The sequence below is a fragment of the Cygnus olor genome, chromosome 4 (assembly GCF_009769625.2).
Source record: "Cygnus olor isolate bCygOlo1 chromosome 4, bCygOlo1.pri.v2, whole genome shotgun sequence".
Lineage (NCBI taxonomy): Eukaryota > Metazoa > Chordata > Aves > Anseriformes > Anatidae > Cygnus > Cygnus olor.
In genome coordinates this window covers 50,635,337-50,660,724 of record NC_049172.1, presented here as the reverse complement: position 1 = coordinate 50,660,724, position 25,388 = coordinate 50,635,337, and the positions used below count along the sequence as shown (strand labels likewise).

Below are 25,388 nucleotides of genomic sequence, written 5' to 3'. Positions count from 1 at the left end.
AGGGATATTAGCTTGAAGTTATTTCTAAACCGCAAGCACCTTTTTTTCACTTGTATAGGTTTGTAGTTGGCATATGAACAGGAATAAGTAGAAATTGTATCAATCATCTGCACCTTATTTCCAAATCCTTGTTTAGAAGAAGTAAAAACTGTGTATTTCCTTACGGGACCTGCATGTTTACTTTTATGTATAAATAACATCATAACATCTAGAAAAACAATCTTATTTTTTTTACCATGTTAGAAAACTCAAGTTAATGCTTATTGTCACGGTGTACAAGAGCTCTATAATGTTACAGAGTAAATTATTGATTATCTTTTGTATAAAGACTTTTGCTATGAGGTATTATTTTTGAAAATAATCATAGTAAATTTGAGAGAAGTTTAATTTTTTAACGAAATAACGCTAATAATTTTCTTGCACTAAATTGCTTGTCGATTATATACTGAATGATCTGTATTTTGTAAATATGGGAAAAAATAATGAGCATGTTCATATTTCTGATCAGCAATTAAATGCTATCTGGTAGATCCAAAGCAAATAGTCTTGGTGTTTTAGCTGGTCCTGTGCACACCTGTGGGTTCTGGATGAAGGAGGTCTGGCTGATAACCTTGCAGTTCATGTGGATCTGGCCTGGTTATGACCTTCTTTTAGTAGCTTTGACTTTTTTTTTTTTCATAGGAAAGAAAATTTTGTACTCCCCTGGAAAAGTCAATTTTGAAACTACCAGATACTCACCGTTAGCTAAAAAGCCTGCAATGTTCTGACGGAGCTGGAGGGAAGAGTATGGGGAGACTAAGAGGTTTTGGCTTCTCTTATAGAATGACCCAGTTTGTCTAGATGTATTATTTTTACCCTGGTATTCTGCAGAAAACATGAGCAAGGAGCATTTAATGCTGGGGATTAGATTAACAGCCAGGAAGCATGAATTTTGAGGGACAGAATTAGTGGGCAAGTGAAATGCTTTCCCTTCTAAACTAGGGAAGAAAAAAACAAAGCTGATTGTTACAGAGCTCTTTGTCATGTTCAGTGGAGAGTATTTTAGTGAATTTTCAGTTTTTCCAGGCAGCAAAATGAAGGATTTTATTTAAACTGCTTCAAAGCATTTTGGAAAGTAGGTGGAATGGTTAAGAACTAGAACAAAGAAAACCTCAGAGGCAATACATCGCTAACCAAATTATGGCTTTTAAATGCTGATACAAAACAATCTTGGCAGCTACTCGTTACTACCATACCTCAGGACAAATGGGCAATTAAATTCATTACGTAGCTGTGCTGATTAGGTGTAGGTAAGTCAAGAAGACTTGCATAGGTTAAATAATCTGCAGGGAATTCAGAAGGAAACATGTTGTTAGTTCGTATAGAAACCTGCCTTCCCAGCCACACTTAACACAGCCATGCCACAGAGAGGTTTCTTCCCCAAAAGTGCTCATTCACAACTGGAACCTCTTTTCTCATTGTGGTTGCATCCTGGAACTATATTGTGAATTCTATTGTGAATTATATACTCGTGGCAAACAACATCCTCTTGCTATTTAAATTCCTGCAAAACAAAACCAGCAAGACTGTTAGGTTTTTAAAGCGGCAATTTTTAAACTGGAGGAGGGGGTCAGATAGAAGCCAGGCTGGCTGATGCATGAGGAGTGATATATCTTTATATATATGATATATCTTCATATGTGTTACCTTTTTGTGAAACATTCATTATTTAAAGTTGGACAGGGGGTGGAGAGGTACAAAACAAATGGCACTGGAGAGAAACTTGCCCAGACTTGTGCACCCAAGTGATTGATCTGTATTACTTGCCAGGAGCACTTTTGAAGAAGGAAGTCATTTCATGTTCTGGAAATATATTCCAGTTTGTCAACAAGTCAGCTTTAGATAGAAAGATACACATCACAGGTGGCTGCTGCGCAGAAGGTGGGATTACTGCCTTTCCCCCTCTCCCCCTGCATGTTACCAACTGGCTGCAGATCTGTTTTCTGATGTTTGATGAGGAAATATCAGCTGAATTTTCACCATTGGTGAGTACTCTTACAGCCTTTAGCCAGAAATCCCCTGTACAGGGGTGTCACTGTGCCTCCTTCCAACCTTTACTGTTCTTTTCACAGAATCACAGAACCATTCAGGTTTTAGAAAGACCTTTAAGATTGTCACATCTGACCATCACCTAACACTACAAGTCCACTACTAAACCATGCCCCTAACCACCACATCTACACGTCTCTTAAATACCTCCAGGGATAGGGACTCCACTGCTTCCCTGGGCAGCCCGTTCCAATGCTTGGCCACACTCTCTGTGAAGAAATTCTTCCTGATACCAATGCAAAACCTCTCTGGCACACCTTGAGGTTGTTTCCCCGAGTCCTATCACTTGTCACCAGATAAAAAAAGACCAACACCCTCCTCAATTCAAGCTCCTTTCAGGTAGTTGTAGAGAGCAATGAGGTCTCCCCTCAGTCCCCTTTTCTCCAGGCTGAACCACCCCAACCTACTCCTTAGATGTCTTATTTTCTGTCTCTCTCTTTTGCAAACACCCAAATGTTTATTAAAAAAAAAAAAAAAAACAGCCAGCAGACCAATATGCCTCTCTATTATTAGTGACATGGGTGGCACTCACTTTTTGCCAACATAACTTCTTTCCTTTTTGCCTGTTTGAACATGGCTGGAGCTGGAGCTACGCTCAGAGCCACCACAAGGCCTGAGGTGGCCTGCTTGGTCTTTATTTATGGGTGTAGCTGTTCAAGTAAGCAAACAAGCTGTACACACCTGACCTTCGTCCTGCTAGGCAGTTCTTGCTGCTGATTAAGCACTGATTCCAGTGACTGAAGCGTGTTACAGTGCTTTTTAATTTATTTACCGTAAGCTTCATGATATCAGCTGTTAAATTTATCCACGTCAGAGTGCTAACAACAGCCTACTGATAATTTGCCCAGCCTCCAGACAGACTATATTCTGAAGCTGAAGGCCTGGCAGGCAAGCATTTTTTTTCCCATTGTGTTAGACCACCATGTTTCAAAGACAGATGCATGCTCACCACGGGATAACCCAGCAAAAACAAGCACAAGCAGGGTGCTTTGTGTACATAAACTCTCTTTTTATTGCAGGGTACTGTAGTGTATTACATATTAACTTGCAGTAATAAATGTAGTAAAACCAGTTTTACGAGAGCTTTTATAAAGGATTCCTCATATATTATTCAAAGTCTCCATGCGCATTTATATTGCAGATACAGGTTGAATTTTTTGTAGAGCATCATCTGCTGAAAAGCATTGTACTTCGGCAACACACAGACTAGAGGTAAGCTCAATGCACAGTACTATATTGTGTAGGTTTGTGTGTATAGGTCTGATATGGAGTTGAACACCCATAAATAAGCAAATTATAAAAGTAAACAGTGCTATCAGTTGGTGGCAATTCTTTTAGCAATTAAACAAAAGGATATCCTGTCACTTGAAGGAGAAACGCCTTAAGGTACCGTGTGAAGGTACTCCCAGATGTTGACACAGTAGGGTTAAGAAGTCCTTTTCCCAAGGGATGATAACTACCAAAATAGTATTGCAGTAAGGGGAGTTATTAATGCCAGGAGTGAATTTGACCCAGAGATGCCATCATCTTCTCGAAATTCAATACTTGGGATGATCGATGTACTTCATTTTATTGTTACTTTTTTGTTTTGTTTTTTAATTTGTGAATGAAAAAATTAAGTTGTTCAGGTATCAATCATTCTTCATCTACTGGGTTTTAAGTATTTTGTCTATGAAGTGCTATAAAAAGAAATATATTTACCTATAAATAATTCACAATACAATCACATTTAAAAAAATATTTATTTGCGGTGATCTGACTGTTTTACATAAAACAATCTCCTACTTCACTTGCATTTTCTTTTCTGTAATACATTTGTATTGACCAAAATTAAGAGTTAAAATTAGAATAATAACATTCCAAGTAGGGTTACAGACATTGTGCGTGTGAGGTCTCACAGAATTTGTTTGAGCTAGACTAATTCAAAGCACTTCTTTTTACAGCCAGATTCCAGCTTTAACTTGTCTATTAACCATTCCGGATACTTAGAGGGGAGCAGTAAAGAGGTGTGGGCATTCAAGTATGCAGCAGCAAGCCAGGAATGGGAGACAACAATAAAATTCAGGGAGAGGTTTGAATAAAACAGTCCTTACTTGTTCTCCTTGTTTTACACAGAATTAGCAGAGAAAGTGCCTTTACCTGTGAGCAGGATTAAAGTTCCTCAAGGATGCTCAGTCCTTCCAGCTATTCAGATGTCAGTTGGAAGGCACTGAAGGATGACTGCTCCCTCTGCATGCCTTGATCCCTTGATCCCGTGATCGTGCAGTACCTGGGCAATCACCTGGGTGCTGCTCCGGCAGTTGTGTTTCCTCTGAAACACTGCTCCATTTCTTCAGTGCTTTGCAGTACAAAAGGTGTTGCCTTTAGATATGACCTCTCTGACACTTTATCAAAGTCTCTTCCATCGTTTTTGGTGCCGCTAATCAGTATTGCCCAGTGCATGAACTATATTAAGTAACAAACCATTTCTTAGTAATATTATTATGGGAATTAGTGTAGCTCTAACAAAAAGAAAAAAAAAGGCTTGCATGGCAAGTAAGATTGGTTACTTCTTTTCAGACAGGAGATTTTTCTCCCTAATCAAGAAAACAAAGGCTTGAGAGCCCCAAACCAGTCTCCTCAGATATCTTTCTCAAATGAGCAGAAGTTACACCAAGCCCGAACAGCTGCTTCGCTATGTAGGATGCTGCTACTACAATTTAAGTAGAGACAGCTGTAAAAGGCTGATGTTTTCTGTGTCAACTACATTGACAGGCTTAATGCTGATTTTCCAGTAAATACACCTGTATTTAGGTGTAATTTAGGATAATTTACTGATTATCCCATTTCTGTTATATCTGTGAGTGTGTCTACTAATTCTTCAAAAGAAGGACGTCCTTCAGGTTTCTGAGAAAAAAAAAAAAAGCAGAGGATAAAACTAAATTAGCAGATTGATCAATTAAAGTATCCAACTTCAGAAGATCGCTATAGGTTATATATATATATATATATATGGCTATACAGGCTACTCCTTAAATATTAAATCGTATTTTATTAATACAGGATGAAGAAAAGATCAAGTTTATCACTTGAGAAAATAAATAGATAAATAAATAAATTGTGTTCTGCATGTCAGTGTGCCAGAAGTTAATAGAATGCTTCCTAAAACTGCAGCAGCATGTGCACAGACACTTTTTTCTTTTTTCTTTCTTTCTTTCTTTCTTTCTTTCTTTCTTTTTTGTTTGTTTGTTTGTTTCCTTTTAGCCAGAAGCCGTATGTGGATTTATTCCCTGCAGTGGTTCACCTCTCAGGAAACCCTGATGCTCAGGTTTATTTCCTGGGCTTTAGAAAAAAATCATGTTCACTGTAGTATCACTTAAATTGCATCTCAGCATGGAACAACAAACTCCTGGCTGACATCAGGAAAAGAGGGGACTTCTTCCTCATCCTCCCTCTGCCGGCAGGCATCCCAATGGATGTTTGCAGTGAGCAACCATGCTATGTGCAGTTTAGGTTTCAGTCTCTTAAACTTACTTACTTAGGGGCTAAAAAAATTATACAGCTTTAAAAGATGGGCAAGAGAGGAGAGGTAGGACAAAGGAGACAATGGTAGCAACGAGATCCCCCAACTGCTCTTAGTGTATGCCTGCATATTTACTGGAAAGCATTACACACAAAGTTCTTCTGAAAGTACTTTTCATGTAAAATTAAAGATTCATTTCCTGTAGACACAGCAGGAGCGACCTCAAGGGATTACTCAGGTGGAGAAGTTGATTAAATCCACGTTTTGACACCAATATAGAAATAAATAGTTGCTGGAGAAACAGATAAAGAACATTGATGCAAGCACAGTACCAGAGTGGAGAGGGTGAAAGGGAGGTGCTGGAGCACTGTACAGACATACTGATGTGCATCTGGAAAATGGGAAGGAAAATCCACATGTAGTGGGCATATTCATTTTGTATATGAATGTGTTACGATTATCATTCAGAGGAAAGCTAGAGTGCTATGCATGACAGGGGTGTGAAAAAGGTATTACACTCGGTGCAGTAGAGAAGTGAGACTATAGTCAAATATTCAAAACTAGGGATGCTGTAGACCTATCATATAGAGTATGTGCTTCACATTTATTGGATGCAACAGTCAAAAGAAACAGAGGCTTGTAAACTTAGGCACAACTTGTGAAAAGCATAGTGATAAATACTGAGCATGCCACAAAGTAAAGGTTTTATTGCCCCAGTGGTTGAGGATTACCTTCAGATACACATTAGCAATGGAGAATAGAGTAATGTGATATCACAAGAAAGCAAGAGCAACAAACCTCATGCCAGCAGCTGTACATGACTTTGTACACAGTATGAGATGCCAAATGTGGTCGATAAAGTCGGTTTCCCTCAGAAATCTCACGGACAACTTCACAATTTGATTTACTTTCAAAAGGCATTTTGCCCTCTGTGAAGACTTCCCACATCAGCACACCTGGATGTGAACCAAAATATTTAGGACAAAACAAGACCCACAAACCCACAAGCTATTTAACAATGTGAGAAGCCCCAAAATCACTCTTTCTTTTCCATGTATTGATTAATGCATGAAAAACATGGGCAACTTGAGCTGAATGAACAGAGGAAAACAAAAAAATTTCAACTGATGTGATTCTGCTCCCATTTAAGTCAGCTAAGGTGGTGGTCCGTGAAAATGAGATGAATAAGCATTTGGTTAATGGAGACTTACCAAGAACACACATATCTGTCAAAATCCAATTTTTAGATTAAAAATCTATTAAAAATCATACTCTTTCAAAAATACAGACAAGATTTGAAAAATAAGATAGACTAAAGACTAAGATAGGCAGCATCAATAAAAAATTGTAGTTTTCTCAATCACATCAGTAGTTTTAGGGAAACAATACGTTGCACATTAATCTAATCCACTCACCAAATGACCATACATCAGATTTGCTGCTGTACTTTTTGAAATGAAAGACTTCAGGAGATGACCACTTGACTGGAAACTTGGCACCTGAAGAGCTGATATATTCATCATCAATGACATACCTAAAGAATATCAGCAAATGCCATGTATTTTAATGAGACTTAAAGCGCAAGCAGCTCTGGCAGCATTTCCACAGGTGGTTTATAGTTCCATAAAAATACAGTCTCAATTTATAAGCAAAGAAATTGTATCACTAATATAATACAAAATGCACACAGACACCCACACTATGCAGTTTAAAAGATTTCTATTTAAAAGAGTGACTTGACTGTGAGAAGTATGTCAGAGTAAATTGTTTTAATACCATCTGTGAGACTCACAGGACAGTTGTAGTTACACCCCAGGTAAGAAAAAGAGCAACAATAAATAATTGTTGTCTCTTTTTAAAAGCAAACTTTTCAAACATTTATCACACCTGAAAACTACTGGCAAAAAGTTACACTTATTTACACAGCTGGAGCTGTTGGACTCTGCTACCCATCTTCACAGATGAAATTTCTGGCATATTGTTATTACAGAAGAAGCACAGAAAGTTTTCATCACACACAAAGAAACAACCAGGTGCACTGAAGTATAATTTTGCCCAAGTTTATGGGAGCTGTGTTAAGACCTCTCAGATGAGAGGAATTTTTGTGCCTAATACAGGCACTTAGAGGGCAACATTTGAAAAGGCTGATCCCAACATCTATACAAACTCTGTGCATGTTTTTCCCATATTTACTTTCATGAGCAGATGACAGAGACACACTACCCGACACACTACCCAACACTTGTCACAGAAGGTATAATGCATAGGCACTTCTTAAAGCACCTTTCAAAGGAGGTCACATTGAGAGAAATTGCCTCTTTGCCTCACTTTATTATTTTTGGGGCAGGAACAGAAAGATGAGAGGTTATTTGGATAACGAATGCACAAAATAAGAGTACAAAACCAGTCAGTTTGGTGAGCTATGAATAATTAGAGGGTGTTCCCATCATCTCTCCATGGTCTCCCTGGGAAAATGCCTGTCTAAAGCCATGCCATTGGTCTCCTCTTTTTGTTAACGGGAAGCCATTCAGGTCTATTACTCTCACGTTGGACCCTGACAGCCCCATGGTCTCTTACTGCATTTTACAAGGCATTTGGATGAGTCCAGACCTATGAGCCTAATTTTACCTTTTTGGCAATCAATGAAACTAGCAGGCACTGCCATGGCATAGGACAGCCTTTTAAAAAAAACAAGTATGTAGTTACGAACTGCTGGGATGTTGTAATCCTTAGGTTAGAAATAGGAGGTAAAATTTAACAGAAAAGTGGGCAACACAGCTATGCTGATCTGATGACTTCAGCCATAAGGTGGACATCACCAGCACCTCCTGCTCAGAGCCACACACTGCCTTTCAAGATCCCCACATCCAAGGTGAGCCTATTCAATCCAAAATCAGCCAGTAAGACAACGAAGTAAAGGACTTTGTGCTGGGCTTACAAGGGGTGATGGGGCAAGATGGAAGGAGTGAGACCAATTGTTTGGCTAGCCACTGGTCATTCACTCAGCTCAGCTGTAAAATATAGTGCACCCTTTCATGGAAGTCCAGGAGGACAGAGCCACATTTCTGTGACCTGTGGTTGTCAGAGTGCATTTTGCTCTTTCTTCATGTTTGGCTGGTCCTCTCATTAAGCAGAAAAACCACTTCCCTGCTAGAGAAGCGCACATCACGCTTCCTGCCCGTGCATCCTCCCTGCCTCCTGCCTCACCTACTGAAGTCTCTAAAGGTCAGTACCAAGACCTACACCTCTTCCTGCGGGCTTTCTGTCCTCCTGGGCACTCAGAAAATTCGGGGTACTTGCTTCTTTGAGCCTCTGGCAGTCCTGTGCCTGCTGCTGCTCTGTCCATAAGCTACTCCTGACATTTACTAGACACTTGGTTCACCTGTCTTAAATTCACTTATGAGAAGAGAACAATGTGACATCCCGTTTATGGTACAAGAGTTAAACAGCAATGTTATCACTTCAATCAAAATTCAGAAATGAGCACAGTGGGATTCCCCAAATCAGCTCAGGAAGCAGTGAAGTTGGCCCAAGTCCTCATTACCATCGACTGAGAACAGGGCACCCACTAAACTTGTACTTCTTACCTCGCCATGCCGAAGTCGGATACTTTAACAATGTGCTCAGCATTGACTAAACAGTTTCTTGCAGCCTGGGGAAAAGGAGAGAAACATATCTGAAATCTGGGCTAAAAAGCTTTTAAGAAAAATGCAACAGATTAATTGTGTTTCAGCTCATATGGTTTATATTCTAAAAGGAGATGAGTGTCTTGCACAAAACCTAAGGAAAAAAGTAAAGTTTTGTCTCCAAGTAGGTGAATGCCTTTCACTGCTGTGTAATTACACATACATAGCATATACTAGCCTGAATGCTTGCAATATTTTCATGTATGGTAAAAGAAATTTTAAGATGCAGAATCTTAGTTATCCAAGCAGGTATTTTCCTGAATGCTAGGCATTTGGGCACTCACTACCAATTTTTAAAAGTGTTTTTGTGACCTCTTTGTTCCCTGTGTATGAGAGGTAGGGCAGACAAGCCACCCGTTTATCCCAGCATCAAGGTAAGGCAGTAGGGAGCAGAAGAAATGTGGATGGAGAAAGATTCTGTTGAAGTCTTACAGGACACGTTAGTGTCCCACAGAATTCAGTGGCATGTTGTATATCGTCAATATTTACCGAGAACCTCAGAAAACCTATTGTACTTACTAAATCACGGTGAATGAACCTATTTCTTTCCAGATACTCCATCCCTTCACACACATCCTGGCATATGCTCAGCAGCAGGTCTCTGCTGAGTTTCCCCCGTCTCTGCCGCAGGTAGTTGAGCAGGCAGCCGTTCTCCATGAACTCAGTCACTACATAGAGAGGCTTGTGGCGTGTGCACACTCCGTAAAGCTGGACCAGCTTCGGGTGGGAGAGTTTCCTGTTCAGGATTGTATTTCAGTCAGGTGATCGTCTGCTCTTGGCAGATGACTAGACTTTTCATTCTCATGATGATACTGAAAAACACTTTCAGTACTTGCTAAACATCCTTCAGTTCAGCTGGCCTTGGAGTTGTCCCACTACCTAACACATTTCTGCACTTTCCTCCAAAAAGATCTGCAAGATCATCATAGTCCCTCCAATACATAACAGACAAATGCAACCTTGATATGGATAATATGAAATGGAGAGGTCTAACTATGTTTGGTTTTCAGGCAGGGACACGAGCTGCTGCAAGTGTTCTCCTCAGCTTCCACCTCCTTCTATGGCCATGCCAAGAGCAGGTCTGGATACTTCTGTAATTTGCAAAATTAGCAGAAATGGCAATACAGTTTCTTAGAAGCTTTACTTAGGCATGAACTCTGCCTGTGCTCCCAGAAGCACTGAACTATGGATGAAAGAACAGCTGTAGGAGCAACTACCAGCACATTTACCACCTGCTAACCTCCACCGTGCAAAGCAGCACACACTCTAAAGAAAGACTCTGGTGATGGGCATAGCAAGCACCTGCTTAGGCCATTACATCAACCTTTCTGTCCTTCACATCCACTATTCCCATCACAGTGGCTTTGGTTGCTTGTTTTAAATGGAATTAGGTTATATTTTTTTCTTGGTCATCTTCATGTCCACTATCAGATAGAATACTTTTGTACTTACATCATCACTTTGGCCTCCTCAATGAAATCGTCCTCAGACATTGCACCTTCATTGATTGTTTTGATGGCAACTTTGATGGTTGCTTTCCATTTACCCAGCTGAACGACTCCAAACTGCCCACGCCCAAGCTCCTTCATAAACGTCAGTTCTGATGGGTTTAATTCCCACTCCTCTATAAAAGCAACCTGATGTTACAATAGTCTAGGAGACACGCCTTGCTATTTGCAGATAATGCATGCAGCGAAACTTCACAACCCTTCATCAGTTTTAGCATGGGTTTTAAATATCTGGAATTTTCCACATGTATGTGTTTAGACGTGAATGTTATTTTGCAGCTTGTAGGATGTGACTGCTGTGCAAATTGCTTAATGCTGGAATGCGTGAGGCTTAAAGATAAGGCAAGGTTTGGACTACCTCTGAGAACTTTTTTAGCATTACCGTATGTGACGTTTTTAACTCTAAACCAGTTCCGGGGGATAGTATAGCTACAGAAATAGTTACTGGCTGCTTCCATTGTATTAACCAAAATAGTTCTGCCCTCCAGAAATATTAAGCCTTGATATTGATGGAAACATTCACAGTAAATATATATGCTTTTGGACATTCCTTTATATATATACATATATATATATGTTTATATGTACATATCTACCAGCTAATACTAGCTTCCTGATCTATGTACACAGCACTGGTATTTACTGCTTGTTTACTAGCAATGTGTAAGATTTCATTCATTTCATTTCCCCATAAATAATATTAATTTCAATTTCATTGACATTTAAATAAATAAAATACCCTTTGAAAATCTGTTAAGTGTATATCTAGGTCTGCTTACAATAGTCCAGATAGCTCTGAAATGCACTAGTGGTTGTAAAAGAAGCCCGACACTGACTAAATTGCAGGAATTGAGTCACGTCTCATTTAGTTCTGATACCTTATGAGGAAATGCGTGTCTGATTCTCGTGATTATGAAGCTGTTTATGTGTTAACTTACGACTGGGAAATTTCACTGACACAATTATTAGCTGGATGAATGTGATCTCAATTCTTGCCTAGACAGAAACCTAAATCTCCAGTGAAACAAGATAAAAAATTTACCATAACTAAATCCAGCTGTTGCTGGTGAAGAACATCCAATTGATCCAACTGGATGTCGGAGACGAGTGATAAGACCTGCAGGAAACAAAGTACCAATATTCTGTTGGCCAACTGCACCATTTTAAAGTATGCTACATCATACCTTTTCTCAAAAAACATAAAAAATAAAAAAATAATTGATATAGATACCTTATTTCTTGAAGTTACTTTTTCTTACAACTTCTCACTATAGTGAAGAAATAGAAGAGGACACTACCTTTTTCCAGCCTGCCTAATAAGCTACTGTTTCAGAAGACAAATACTCTTTTCAAAATTCTAAGTAATTGCTTCTCTTTGTTTGTTTGTTTGTTTGTTTGTTTAAGTTTTATTACTAGATCTATGACAATATCATCTTGGGATACCAGCTGAGATCTAGCCAGTGCTTGTACAAACATACATAATCAGACAATTTCTACCTTGAAGAAATGATATTCAAAATTATTGTTTAATTAAGTAAATTGTGTCTATTAATATGTTGCACTCCTGTGCAAATGCACTGTTACTCTACTTCAAACTTCAGACCACTACGAAAGTATCTATATTTTAATACAACCAGAAGTGACACTCTTGCTTGCTTGTACAGTGTTAGTGATCCTAAGTAATACTACATGAGCTCTACAATACTACATCACCAACCTAAACAGTCTCTTAAGTACGGTTTCTCAGGATTGTTTCCCACTGCAAGAAATATTTTTGTGTCTGACATTCCTTTTTCTCTCAATTTATGAGCCAACGGTACCAGCGAGCACATCCCTTTCTACTTTCCTACTTTTCAACCTGAAGAGTGTGTCTTTGCTTTTTTAAAGCTAGCTCATTGTGCTCACCAAGGACGACCTGCATGCATTCGCTCATTCTTCCCGATGTTACTTTCAGATTCTTTTGTGTTTCATGGATTTTCTACTATCCCTTTCCCTCAGGAGAAAGGCTCTGTCCATTCCCGTCTCTTCCTGCCTCACTTGTGTGAGGGGCTCTTTGCGTTTTCCTATCTCCAGCCATTCAGGGTTAAAAATGTTTTATACCATATTAAAATGATAGGCAGAACCAAGATGAAGGGCAATTTTTAATGCTAGAAATTATAAATGGCTGCTATGAGCCAACAACTAAAGGTGGCTGACACTGGTAAGATGCAAGCTAGTGTTGGAGAGTCCTTGTGCTCCCCATTTCTGCCTTTTCTTTGGAGGGGGTGTGCATATGTGCCAAAATCAATAAAAAGCTGCCTGCTGATGCATAGAATAGCTCCTGTTTTTCTTAAATTCTATACATGCAAGTCACTGGGTTATAGGCAAGGAAAGAATTATGATCACATTTCACGCAAGTCTCATTCAGCCAAATACGAACCAGCAGAATACAGAGTAGGTAAGTACATAATGCTTCTAGCTTTGTAAAATTAATTTCATTCAAGTATATGAGTTCGGTAGACTCATTCCTCCCCTGACATATGCACATTGCAGCTACAACTTCAGCAGAAAGGATCACGGCATACTTGAATTTGTTAGCAACAGAAAAACTTCTGTCTCTTTTTATAAGGAAATGACTAGTGGAAGAGTCGCTTCCAATCTTCCAAAGTCCTGACGAGCTTCAAAGCATCAGCAGTAATACCTTGACAGCTTATATCCATTACCTGCAGCATTGTGTCGATGATATTGGATGAGTTCAGGAACAGATGAGAAGAGATATTTTTCTGCTACGTAATATTGTTCCAGGTGGTTTTTCTTAATTTGATAATGCCGAATGTCTCCACTGTGACTTCTGAAATCAACAAGAGATTATGATTTTCAGCAAAAATAATTGATACTATAAACCTAATTAAATTTTACTTGAAAAGCATGCACACAAAAAATCTGAAAACTTGGGATACAGTTTCCTAATTAAAATGACTGCACATAGTTGGGATACTGTTTCAGGGAGAAAAAAAAAGGCTTCTTGAGTAGGTCTCTTTCCCAGCTTTGGGAGATAGCATTGTCCTGCTTTTGGCTGGGATAGAGTTAATTTTCTTCCTAGTAGCTGGTGTGGTGCTGTGTTTGGACTTAGGATGAGAACAGCTGACCCAAAGGGACCAGAGATTTGTCCCACACCATATGGCCTCATGCTGAACAATAAAACTGGGGGGGGTTGGCCAGGGGAGAGTCTGCCAGTGCTCAGGCACAGGCTGGGCATTGGTCCATGGGTGGTGAGCAGCTGCATTGTGCATCTCTTGTTTTGTGTATTCTTTTATCAGTACTATCATTTCTATTATTATTTTCCCTTCATCTTCTGTCCCATTAAACTGTCTTTATCTCAACTCACAATTCTTTTACCCTTCCCTTTTGGTGGGTGGTAGGAGGGAGCGAACGGATGGCTGTGTGGGGCTTAGCTGCCTGTTGTGTTAAACCACAAGGTGTGTTGTGTGTTTTAGTGCACAAGTGTTTATCCCTGTATCATTGCATCCATAAGAAGCAGCTGTAGCATGGAACAGATGTAGGAGAGCTGAGGGATAGCCGTAGGGGACTGCTACAGATGTGAGGGGAAAGCGAGCCCAATAACAGTCCTCCAGCTGAAGGAGCAAGACTGTACAGTGAGATTTTAGGAGAAAAATGGGAGATATTTTGGGACCACCAAGGAGCCTTGGAGTAATTTACGCTGAGCAGAGCCTGCTGAGAAGAAAAGCAGTTTGATGCGGTGGCCAAAGGCTGTGGTAGCATGGAGGGGCAGCCACAGCACTTGACATAAAAATTGACAAGATGGGAATGTGAGGTCTTACTGCCTGTGTTACATGGGTGGGATAAGCAGCCTTCACAGCAGATTATTTGAGCATTTCTATGAGTGCATGTCTTAGCAAGGCATTGGCACCCTGCCCCCCAAGACCTACTGCCCACCACCAGCACTTCGGCATACAGGGGTATTACCTCAGAGAGCTGCAGTGCCCTCTGAACAGCCCCCCAGTGTTTCACTGCTGCTGTGCACCACATACCCAGCCTGCCCACCTATCCCGAGTAGCTATAGGGAAGCTCTTCCTTCACACTTTGAGTCAAACCGTAACCATTCGGAGCAACTCACCCTTTAGACCGTGAATACACCGACAGTGTAAGGAGTCCCTGTTGGCTTGAATCTCTGACAACAAATGCACCTTCTTTGGACTGAAAATAAATCCAGGTAGGGTTATTTTCTGCCTTTGAGCTCGAATAAAAGTCCTTTGAAATAGGACTTGCAGCTGATCACCAAATTCTGTGGAATACCTATGACTACCAGGGAGGGTGATAAAGCAGTGGTGAACAGGAATTGACAGCCAGGTACATAGCAGAGCAAAATCAACCGAGCGAAAACACCAAATGCCAGACCATTTCTTGGAGCTAAATATTTTAGGTGGGTTATACTCTTCAGTGTAAAGTAGTGAAAATTCTTTTATTAAATATAAATATACACAAATCACCAGAAAAAAAATATGTTGTAAAACAGTTCTGAGGTATTCTTCTCTAGTTTGTCTTGCCCAAGCCCTGTGTTAGTCTTTGAGCTTAATGAATTTAACTGAGATAGATATTTTCATAACTGATAGATGGATTGCTGGCTCTGTACATAAGGAAAACACAGGGGTTTTGTTAAGCTCTGCCACCTTACTAACTTACTTACCATGTGGATTTCAGTCATCAGTGTTTCATACCACAGAGAAGTACAGTAAACTCCGTGTAACTCGATTTATCCAGTATGGAAAATCTACACGGAATTTGCTGGGACTACTACTTAAAATTTTGGGAACTCTGGACAGTCTGCACTGTACATTCTCCCCATAAAGCTATCTCTTTGTTTTAAATCACCTGCTCTTACTGCATGCTGAGCAGATTTGGATTTGACTGTTGAAATGCTCTTGATGCCGCTACTGATAAATCTTTGCAGATATCATTAATTCTATGTATAAGCAGAGTTACCTTCTGTTGCAAGAGCAGTTCTGCCTGGCTTCTGTTGATGTTTTTGCAGTACCACCTACAACAAGAAGACAAGTTTTCCTTTAACTTCAGCCAGTAAAATATGTTTGCTCTGCTTCACAGAAGGCAAGGTTTAGTCTTAATCGTTGAACGGTTTCCCATGAAAAAACCTGAACAGAACTATTGTTGTATATCAAGCATCTCTTAATTTGGAATTACTTCATTAGACCATTGTACATACGACAACTACTTTCCCCACTGACTGATTCACTGTGATTAAGCATGAGGTCACACAAAAGAAAAAAACAGGAAGCAGTTACGCCAGACCGTGATGAAATTTACAGTCAGGCTCACTGCTTCAGCCCTCACTTCACTAGAGTTTTGCTGAATTTTACTCTTCTCTCCAGGAAACCAGACTGACTTGATTATAACTAACTTCCAGTCAATTAACTATACATTCACAACAGGAAGAGATCAGAATATAGACACATTATGTAGTGAGCCTACAGAAATAGGAAACATCTGGATTCTGTCTTTATGGTTTACGCTGTTGAAGTCCTTGGTGTCTGTAACTCCCTATTATATACTCCAAGTAGATAAATCAAAATCAAAATGGTTAATTCATTCTAAGAGTAAAGTTCTGTAACAAAAAAAAAAGAAAAAAAAACAGAAAAAAAATGAAAAAAAAAAAAGAGAGCTTTCAACAAAGAAAACACCTGTTCATATCTAGTAAAGACTGAAGGGTCAAGCACTGAAATGTACCACACCATTTTTAGAAAAGAAAGCACAATCATCATTTTCAAGGGTACTTACTCGTATGTTTCTAAATTACTTTTCTTGTTCTCGGTAACATAGTTGCTGGGAATTAGGCCTTCATTCCTGAAAAAACATATTGAGGATATTGTTATAGTAAGATGTAAAATATTAATAGCATTAAGGTAAGCATCTTACTTTTATTGAATGACAAAAGTTATTTATATTATTGGCTATATCTTTAGATACTGAATCCCAATGCGGGAATTGAATAAAAGTCTTAAGTCCGTTCATCCCAGGCAAAATCTTTCTGCCCCACAACTTTGGAGGGCAACTGAAATGAGAAAGTCAGCTGGGATAGGTACTTATAGAGTGCTAAGAACAGCATATTAAGGAAAATTTTCAGGCTAAATCAAAGCAAAATTTAGAAAAAATGACATTTCTTCCAAACCAGAAGCCACTTGCTTTATTTCTAGCCTTCTAACTGTACCTTTAATATGAAGAAATATAAAATGTGTGCTTGCATGTATATACAAAATAATAATCCAGTGGAATCTCACTGGAAATCTGAGTTGAGAAAAAGTATTTAAAGCATGGTTCTGAATGAAAAAGAGATAGTTTTATATAACCTGTAACAACAACTAACATCAGATTACAGGATACACTGAAGAAAATGTGAAGGAGAAAGGGGAACAACATAAACCAAACATAAATGTGGAAATGTCACTAAATGAAGTTATCTAGCTCTCTAACATGTCCAAGAATTCTGGATGAGGGGTTTTGTTTCAGGCAAGTGTCTTACCATTACCTGTGGTCTTTATGAGGTCTTAACACACAACATTGTAAAGCACTTAAAACACATAAAGTTGGATTTTCACATGGCTTAAGACCCCAGTGGTTCATATAGTCCTCAAATGTCCTTATGTTGCTCAGGAACTTACTAAGTCTAGGACTTAATTCTACATTCCCACCAGACAGGAGATGCCATTCCAGTTCTTGGAGTACCAGACACTGCCCAAACTCTTCCCCATTAATCCATGCCCCTTGTATATATCTGGACACTTTCAAACCTCCCCTAAAGTTCATGTATCTTGTTCTATCTGCCTACAGGGTTGTAGGATAACCCCACAAGGGTTGTTTTAGGTTCTTCTTTCTGTGTAGGAAGAGAGAATGAAATTAGATGCCCACTCTCTTACCCATGCTGGTCTCTTGCCTTCCACCAGTGGGGATCATACTGTTCAAGGATAATGTATTCTTCTGACTTCTTGAGTGTTAAATCAGACGGTCCTCTAGCAAAAAAGTCATATAGTGCAATAACTTTGACATTTTTTGTGTAGTCTTCCAAGGCCTCAGCAGGTAGAGGAGGTAACGGCTTGTTCTTCACACGCAATTGCCTCTTACGCTAGTGGAAAAAAGGTATCTTTCATAGTTAGTCTTTTTTCCCTACTACTTCTTGTTTAATTCCCCTACTGCTATAGCATCTCAGTAACTGAAAGGAACTAATCATGGTCATTACCTCCCATTGTAAAGCACCATCACCATGTCACTTGTAAAATAGCGAGACTCACATCTGAGTAGTTTGGTATCAAAGCCAAAATTACACTGGAAAGTAAAGTAAATAGACAAGCCATCTTCCTAGTCTCCCTCCCCACTCTTTGGGTGACTTCTACACGATATGAATGCTGGGACAACTCAGTGTAAATTATAAGAGCAGCATTGCAAACAGTGGAGTTACTCTGTCTGGCAATTTGGCCATTTATCTGAAGAATTAGTATGGAGAGTGCTGCAGACATTCTTAGCAAGTGAGCAGGAACAGTCTTTTTCTTATGCATCAGGCTAGATTTTAGCTTTGCACTCAGTTATGCTTTGAAAATTCAGATTCATTCAATTTAGATCTAGCAAAACAAAGGTGGACTTTTCACATGCAGCTGAGCAAGGTGAGATTGCATCTGCCCAACAGACCCACCCTTCACACCTCCATCACCCAAACCCTAAAGTTGGAGAAGAAATCGCCCTTGTCCATGCCATCGAGCTTGGGAAACCACAGTGTGACCCTGGATTTCATCAGTATGAATCTTTGCATACCTTTACTTTATAATTTTAATGCAACAAAGCAACCTACATGCTCAAGAGTTGGTTACACCTCTGCTTGTTTTGGTACTGAGTCACTGGATGGCACGTCACCTCAATTTGTGTTAAACCTGACAAAATGTTACTTACCCTGCACTTCCAAGTAGATGCATAGGAAACCTCTGGTTGTGAGGCTGAGTACTGGGTCACCAGGCCAGTATCAGGGTCCAGGTTCATTTTTGTTCTCATTGCTCTAATATTGAAGAACATTAAGTATTTTTGTGAATGTCATATTGAAAATATGGATATATAAGCCCTCATTCATATTAGGGATGTGTAGGGTAAAGTTTCTGTAAACTTTTGTGTAATTAACAGTTCTACTGAAAATAGACTTTTAAAAGTCTATTATGTTTAGACATTTCAATCATCCTAATTGCTGAAAAGCAGAAGAATTTCACATACCTTTTTTGCACTGTGCAGCAGCAGCAGCAGCAGAAAACAGACTGGATGGTGTGATCTGCGAACAAGAACATTTTCCATATTTGTAGTGGTCCTGTTTGCTTGTTTACAGAATTAAGGACTACTTAGCTCTATTATTAGTTCTGTCTGGCTGTGAGGTATGTGGCAAACCATTAAGACTAAATTTGCATGAAGCAAATAGAGCAGAGCTTTCTTCCACCCCAGCTATATGTGTCCACTGTCTCCCTTACAATGTCTTTTAATTATGAGGCCATATTATGTATTAAATCTGCTCACTAAATCAGAAAAAAAAAAAAAAAAGGCATCATCAGCCAGATCAGTACTAATCTAACTGATCACACTGCCCCATGCAAGCTCTAACCTGTGCAGTGAAAGGGATGGGAACATTGTCAGTGACAAGAGGCAGAGAAATGTCCACTTTCAGCAATGACAGAATTTTTAGATCATTTGAGCCAAATACAAAACCACATCTGCATGACAAGCTTTTTCTTATTCTGAGACTTACTAAGGAAACAAAATACATTCAGTTCTTTGAATTAATACTGATTTTCTTGGTTCTGTTCCAGCCATTAATATAATTAGCCAAGGTTTAAAATGTTATCAAAATAGGCACTTTAAACTTACGTGCCAAGTAGTTGATAATCCAGAGATAAATACAGTAGACACAACACAACATCATATACATCATATATTTTCAGAAAAGTTTTATAGTGTATCTTGTATGAGCAGCAGGTATATTTTCAGCTGATTTTAAATAGATTAGAAGGCACTAAGAAGATTTTAAACTGGTAAATAAATGGTTAACATCTGCTCTGTTCCACTTCCATGCAGGCTCTGCTACAGAGGCCATACTATAAGAAGAGGCCTTAGAAGTTTTTTGAAGTAAGGTTCCTGAGGTCTCTGTATTTTGTTGCTTTATTTTGTTAGCAGTTGTACTTGATGATCTTGAAGGTCTTTTCCAATCATTCATTCACATGATGATCGTTCACATGATGTTCCCTTGTACAGTCCCACCATGTCTTCATGTTTTTCTCTCATAGTATTTTTGGTTTGTTAATCCTAATGACCTAATCTAGCTTGGAATAAATAAGATGTTTCTTCTGGTGTTCTGTAAGAATTTTTGCCAATGCCTTCTACCAATGCTTCAGCAAAGTGTGCCGAGAGTGTTAATCCTACTACTCAAAGCATTAAGTAACCTTACTGCACAATGAAATGTAATTATTTTCTCTGTAAAGGTACATAATTTAGCACATCTTGCACTAAAAGAAGAAGAGAATATCAGAAGTCAAAAAGATAAGAGGGAAATCAGTTCTTAGTTGGAAGAAGAGACCTATCTCATATGTGTTTTGGTTAGCGTATTTATCATGAAAGTCGTGGGGCAATTTCCCTTAGACTGTTGCATCCTGTGAAGAACCCATCGTGTGGGAAGCAGGCAGACTTACATTAATCATAAGACACTATCGACTGTTTGATAAAAGTTTCCACTGACGGCTATGCAAAATAGACCAATTACAAATACCCAAGCCAGCTGACACCAACAATTTTCTTTAAAGAAACCAGGCAAAACATTTGAGCAATGTAATTTATTTGCTGCATGGTTTTACAGTGTATTAAACTGTCCCTCAGCTGCTTAATACTATAGTAGCTTAATTTTGCCTGAATACAGTCTCTAGCATTGTTGTATAATACTTAATGTCTTAAGTGAGAACAAGCTTGGAACGAGCAATCCCTCTCAAAAAGTCAGCTGGGAAATGTTTCTGTTTTATTAACATTGCTTTAAAATAATGTTCTCTGCTCCTGAAAAAAAAAAAGAAAAAAAAACACTGGAGTGTCAGGGTGTTAAGGAGTGTCTGTAAAGCAGTATGAATGAGTGCCTTGGAAGCATATTACATGATAGCGTGGTCTTGCAAGTACAGGGGTCTTTGGAGGGATCTATTACAATTTCATTCAAAAAAGGGGTGTTTAAACTTCACTACAAATAATTACATGCTACTTACCAAACTTTCCCAAATATCTTGAGACAGAATTGTGTTTGTCCCCTGACCTAGACTGTCTTAGGTTCCCATTTTTTTTTATAATCAATTTTAGGTTTCATAAAACAGTGAACAACACGGGTGAAAAAATTCCTGTGTCTCTTTTACTCCAGCCAGTGCCATGAAGTTTAATTAAAGCTTGTACAGTATTTCATGACGTACAAAAAGAAATAGGACATTTGAAAGCTCGTCTATTTCTTTTGATTGCTTCTGGTCTAATTAAATATATCATTCCTCATTAGATGACTTGCTGTCCTTAGAGAACAATTACCAGAAATATTTAGAAGAAGCACTGCAGAGTTTCAATATAACTTGAGAACAATGTTCTAACAAGATTTTAAGGATTTGTCCTTTACGATGAAAGCAAGGAGTTCAGGCTGATGTTATGCACGTGTAAGCCTGTCTCGCTTTTCCATGAGTCTAGAGATTTGAATAAATTTCTGGAGCAAGCTCCGGAATTCTTTTTGCCTTCAGCAAATTTCAGACTTGCTCTGTTAAGGGATGCTTTTCATGTTTGACTCCCCTTTACTATGCTAAAAGCAACTAGCAATACACAAATGTATGTGATGTTTTATAAAAGCACCCCAAGCATATGATATTAAGTATTCAATCTCTTGTCTGGTCCATAAAATCACAGGAAAGGCATAGGTTAAAGCTGTCGTTACAATGCTTCCTGGGACACATGCTTTATTTGGTGAGTGATTTTTTATGGCTAGAGTGTCTAACCAATTAAAGATTACAAAATATGACCAAGGCTATAGGTTAAGGCTCAGGTTAGACCAAGGCTGTGGGCCCAACAAGCCCATTCTGCACTGAGTTTCTGGGTCCTGAGGAGCAGCACGGTTCTATAAAGTTCCTGTCTCCCACCTCTCCCTACTGGGGTATTTTAAGGATCAAATCAAGGCCTATCAATCCAGCAGATATTCACTATCTTAAAGGGTGAACATTTCCAGCTCTGAAAACACACCAGCCTTCATACATCCGTTCCCTGCAAACTCCCTTCTGAAATTCTTCTGCACATACACTACTCCTATTGCACTTGTAAAAAGAATTCGGTAGAAATTAATGAAAGCATGAATTAACGCAGCGTAAACTGTTCATTTCTATTTAGAAATTTCTGAGTTCTGTGAGGAAATATTGTCAGGGATTGCTGACAGACAGCGGCCTGGAGCTCTATGGAACTGAACCACGGGTCTTCAGAGTAGGCCCTGCTTTAGTTAAACTGGAGTCAGACTGGAAATTTTGACCTGATGGATTGGAATTTCAGCATCTCAAACAAAGATCAGTGCATTAATTTTTGCATTGAATATCCTCCCTGGTCATTGGTAAGCTTCTTGCACTTGCACAACACTTTCTCTCCTCTTGATTAAAATCATATTATTTCAGCTCATAACTCACTGCTATTGAACCTATGATGTTATTTGGTTGTGTTTGTTTTTTTGTTGGTTTGTCTGTGTTTTTTGTTTTTTGTTTTTTTTTTGTTTTGTTTTGTTTTTTGTTTTTTTTTTTGACAGACTTGGCCAACACTGCAAACCGTGAAAGCTTTGAGACACTGAATAATTTGATTAAACTGGCTTACATCTTGATCTTCTGTGAGCAACACAGGAAGATCTCTACGTGTAGGGCTGCCTCCAGGTGCCACAGCGATGTTCACTGCAGTGCTACAGGAAGTCTGCATTTCCTGCCTGAAGCTTCTCGGGGTTGCACACGCCCTCCTGTAACTGAGGCTCTTCCTTCCTTTATTTCTCTTCTTCTATTCAAAAGCCGTAAGTCAAAATAATAAAAAATACTAAAACACCACCCACCCCTGCATTTTCAGGCAAAAAAATTGCTAACTTTTCCAACACAAATAAGAAATTGAAAGTAGATTCCTAGAAGTTAGAGTTTTCAATGCTGCTTCTTGTTTTCCTTTCTGCTATTCCCTAACTCAAACCACAGGACTCAATGGAATAATTCTGATTTCCTTCAATTTTCAATCAAGGACCTTTTCTTAAGCAAAACACTCTGCATTTGTCAAATATTGTTAGAGTCACATACATACTAGTAGGCCTTGATCCCCTGGTCACTCTGACGTGTTCATCATTTAAAAATTAAGCGGTGATGGTATCAGTGAGAGCTGTACTTCAGCAAGAAGAAAATCACATTTCGCATTGCATTTTGGATCCCATTTTTTGAAGAGAACAGCAAGACCAGTAAGATCTATTATATGAATGACAGACTTACTGCTTGGACAGGACACAGGAAAGAGAGATTGGCTAACGGAAGAAAATATTCAATAATTTTTAACAGCAAATTTTTTGTAAGTCTGTTAAAATAAATCAGTCATGGACCCATCGCTGTTATCAGGTCCTGCTTCCCTGTTTCGTACATAACCAAACATTTTCCCAAAACTTCCAGAGAAATTGGTCAAATCTTGCTTCTTTTAAATCCACTGAAGGAAGATTTCTCCAGCACCCGCAGCCCCGCTAGACCTTTCAGCCCACATTTCCTGAGTTATGTCAAAACATAAGCTACCAAAACATATTCAGCTTTGATCATCAGGAAGCATAACTCATCATGAATCAATTAAAGTGGGTAACTTAAAACCTACGTTTAAATCAAACAAGACAAGAATTTAGGCTGTTGAACCTCCTTCTTTAATGAACCTTCTTCTTCAATTGCGTGGAGAATTTTCTCTCTCCGATTTATGATGGAAGTTTGCAATCTCAACATTCAGCCATTCTGCAAATAATTCAACATGGGAACAAAAACGTATCCCATTTCATTGCTTGTGTCTTTTTCTTTCCGGAAATGGCTAGATTAGGAGGAAAACGCTTGTTTTTAAGAGTGTCATATTATCTTTCTGATGACAGAATAACAAGTATGAGTCCCAACGCTAGTAAAGAGCTATGATAACCTATAGGATGATGTCCAAAATTAGACATTTTAGCATGCACAGTTTGAAAAGAGAAAAGATACCGTGGCAAGGAAAGCATGTGGAAGAAGTGGAAATCCTAGGAAAGTGGTTTTCAAGCTGGCCTTACAAATATCGAGCTTAAAATTTTGCAGCTGATATTTTTATAACCAACTTAGAGACCTGAAAAAGAATTCTGCCTGTGCACAATTGAGCAGATGGGATGCTAGAGGAAGAAGAAAAAGATTGGGCTGTAATGAGGTGAAACAGCTGTTTGCTTGAAAAGCTGAAATATAGTCCCAACAAAACCAAAAAGGCACAGTGAAAACATGGAAGTCCTTCGCGATGGCCCATTGCCGCCAGTAGGTGTTCTACATCCGAAAAAAACAGAAAGAATGCTTCACGTTAATAAAATTATCTGTGTGGCCAATTCATATGCAATTTTCCTCCTATCTTCAGTTATGCCTCACTAATTTGTAGTCTTGGGGAAATAGTATTAAAGGACTTGATGAAAGCAACAGGTTAGAGATGAGTTTTTATCTTTTGCATTTTATAATTTTATTATTTCATAAGCTTCTTGGCTTGAGCTTGTTTTTCTGATTCACTGTGTCTCAAAGCACTAGTAATTTTGAAATCGCTGCAGTCCCTTTACAGCATGTGCATTTTTGTAGCATGTTCTGCACAGAACTCTCATGCTCGCAGCAGGGGTAGCTTAACTCTATGCGATACTACACTGAGAAAAAATCAAATCAGCTTTACCCATCAAAACGAAATTTTTACCGTAACACACATTATGCCTCCTGATCAGGTATGTTTGCACCTTATCTAGTAGAAAGCAACAGTACCGTTTGCTGCTAAAAATACTTCAGAAGACAAGTTTTCAGCTTTTCACTTGTGTAAGTTCAGGCTTTCTGTATTTTCCCAAGTTAATTCTGCACTGGAGGAGAGACAGCTCTAGTCCTACCAAACTTTTTATTCATGTCTATCCTGTAGATAGTTTTAAGGACAGCAAGTGGAAATATCTCTGTACCTGTCTGAAAAAGTAGATGTTTTGCTGAACCCATCATATACTGGATTCATATTTATGTAGTAATTTTGAAAGTAAGTCAAAACAAGGAGTCCAAATACAGATCACCTAAGCAGCACAAGAGGAAGCTGTTTGGTATTTTTATGGCAATATTTAAATAGCTCATTTGCTAAGTATACAGCTACTGCACAAAACAATACTTCCAAGATAAAAATATGTGGGCCAATTTACTTACAGGTAGAAAGAATCATATCTGGTTGTCTGCTTATATTCAAATGAAATGCAAACCTTTCTTCATCAGTTGCACCGGTAAAACACCCCTGTCTGAGTGTCTAGCTCTGCTCTGAAGCCTGGTAAAACACAAATAC

The 25,388-nt window shown here is 38.9% G+C and overlaps 1 protein-coding gene across 2 annotated transcripts; it reads right to left on the bottom strand.

Annotated features, from left to right (window-relative positions):
- Positions 1-1,087: 1,087 nt before the first annotated feature.
- LOC121069295 (tyrosine-protein kinase TXK-like) lies at positions 1,088-25,388 on the bottom strand. 2 transcript variants are annotated; one of them, XR_005819374.1, is made up of 16 exons: positions 25,256-25,380; positions 19,050-19,104; positions 18,738-18,840; positions 17,714-17,919; positions 16,578-16,643; positions 15,768-15,822; positions 14,902-14,981; positions 13,487-13,614; positions 11,827-11,901; positions 10,729-10,900; positions 9,796-10,012; positions 9,178-9,242; positions 7,006-7,124; positions 6,389-6,546; positions 4,228-4,974; positions 1,088-1,543 (listed from the first exon to the last, which is right to left on the bottom strand). XR_005819374.1 is itself a non-coding variant. In XM_040555353.1 (15 exons), the coding sequence occupies exons 1-15, from the start codon at positions 25,269-25,271 to the stop codon at positions 4,906-4,908; spliced, it is 1,584 nt and encodes a 527-aa protein (XP_040411287.1). In that variant the 5' UTR covers positions 25,272-25,388; the 3' UTR covers positions 1,566-4,905. The 2 variants fall into 2 exon arrangements, 1 of the variants encoding a protein (XP_040411287.1); XM_040555353.1 differs by lacking the exon at positions 1,088-1,543 and having other exon boundaries at positions 1,566-4,974; positions 25,256-25,388.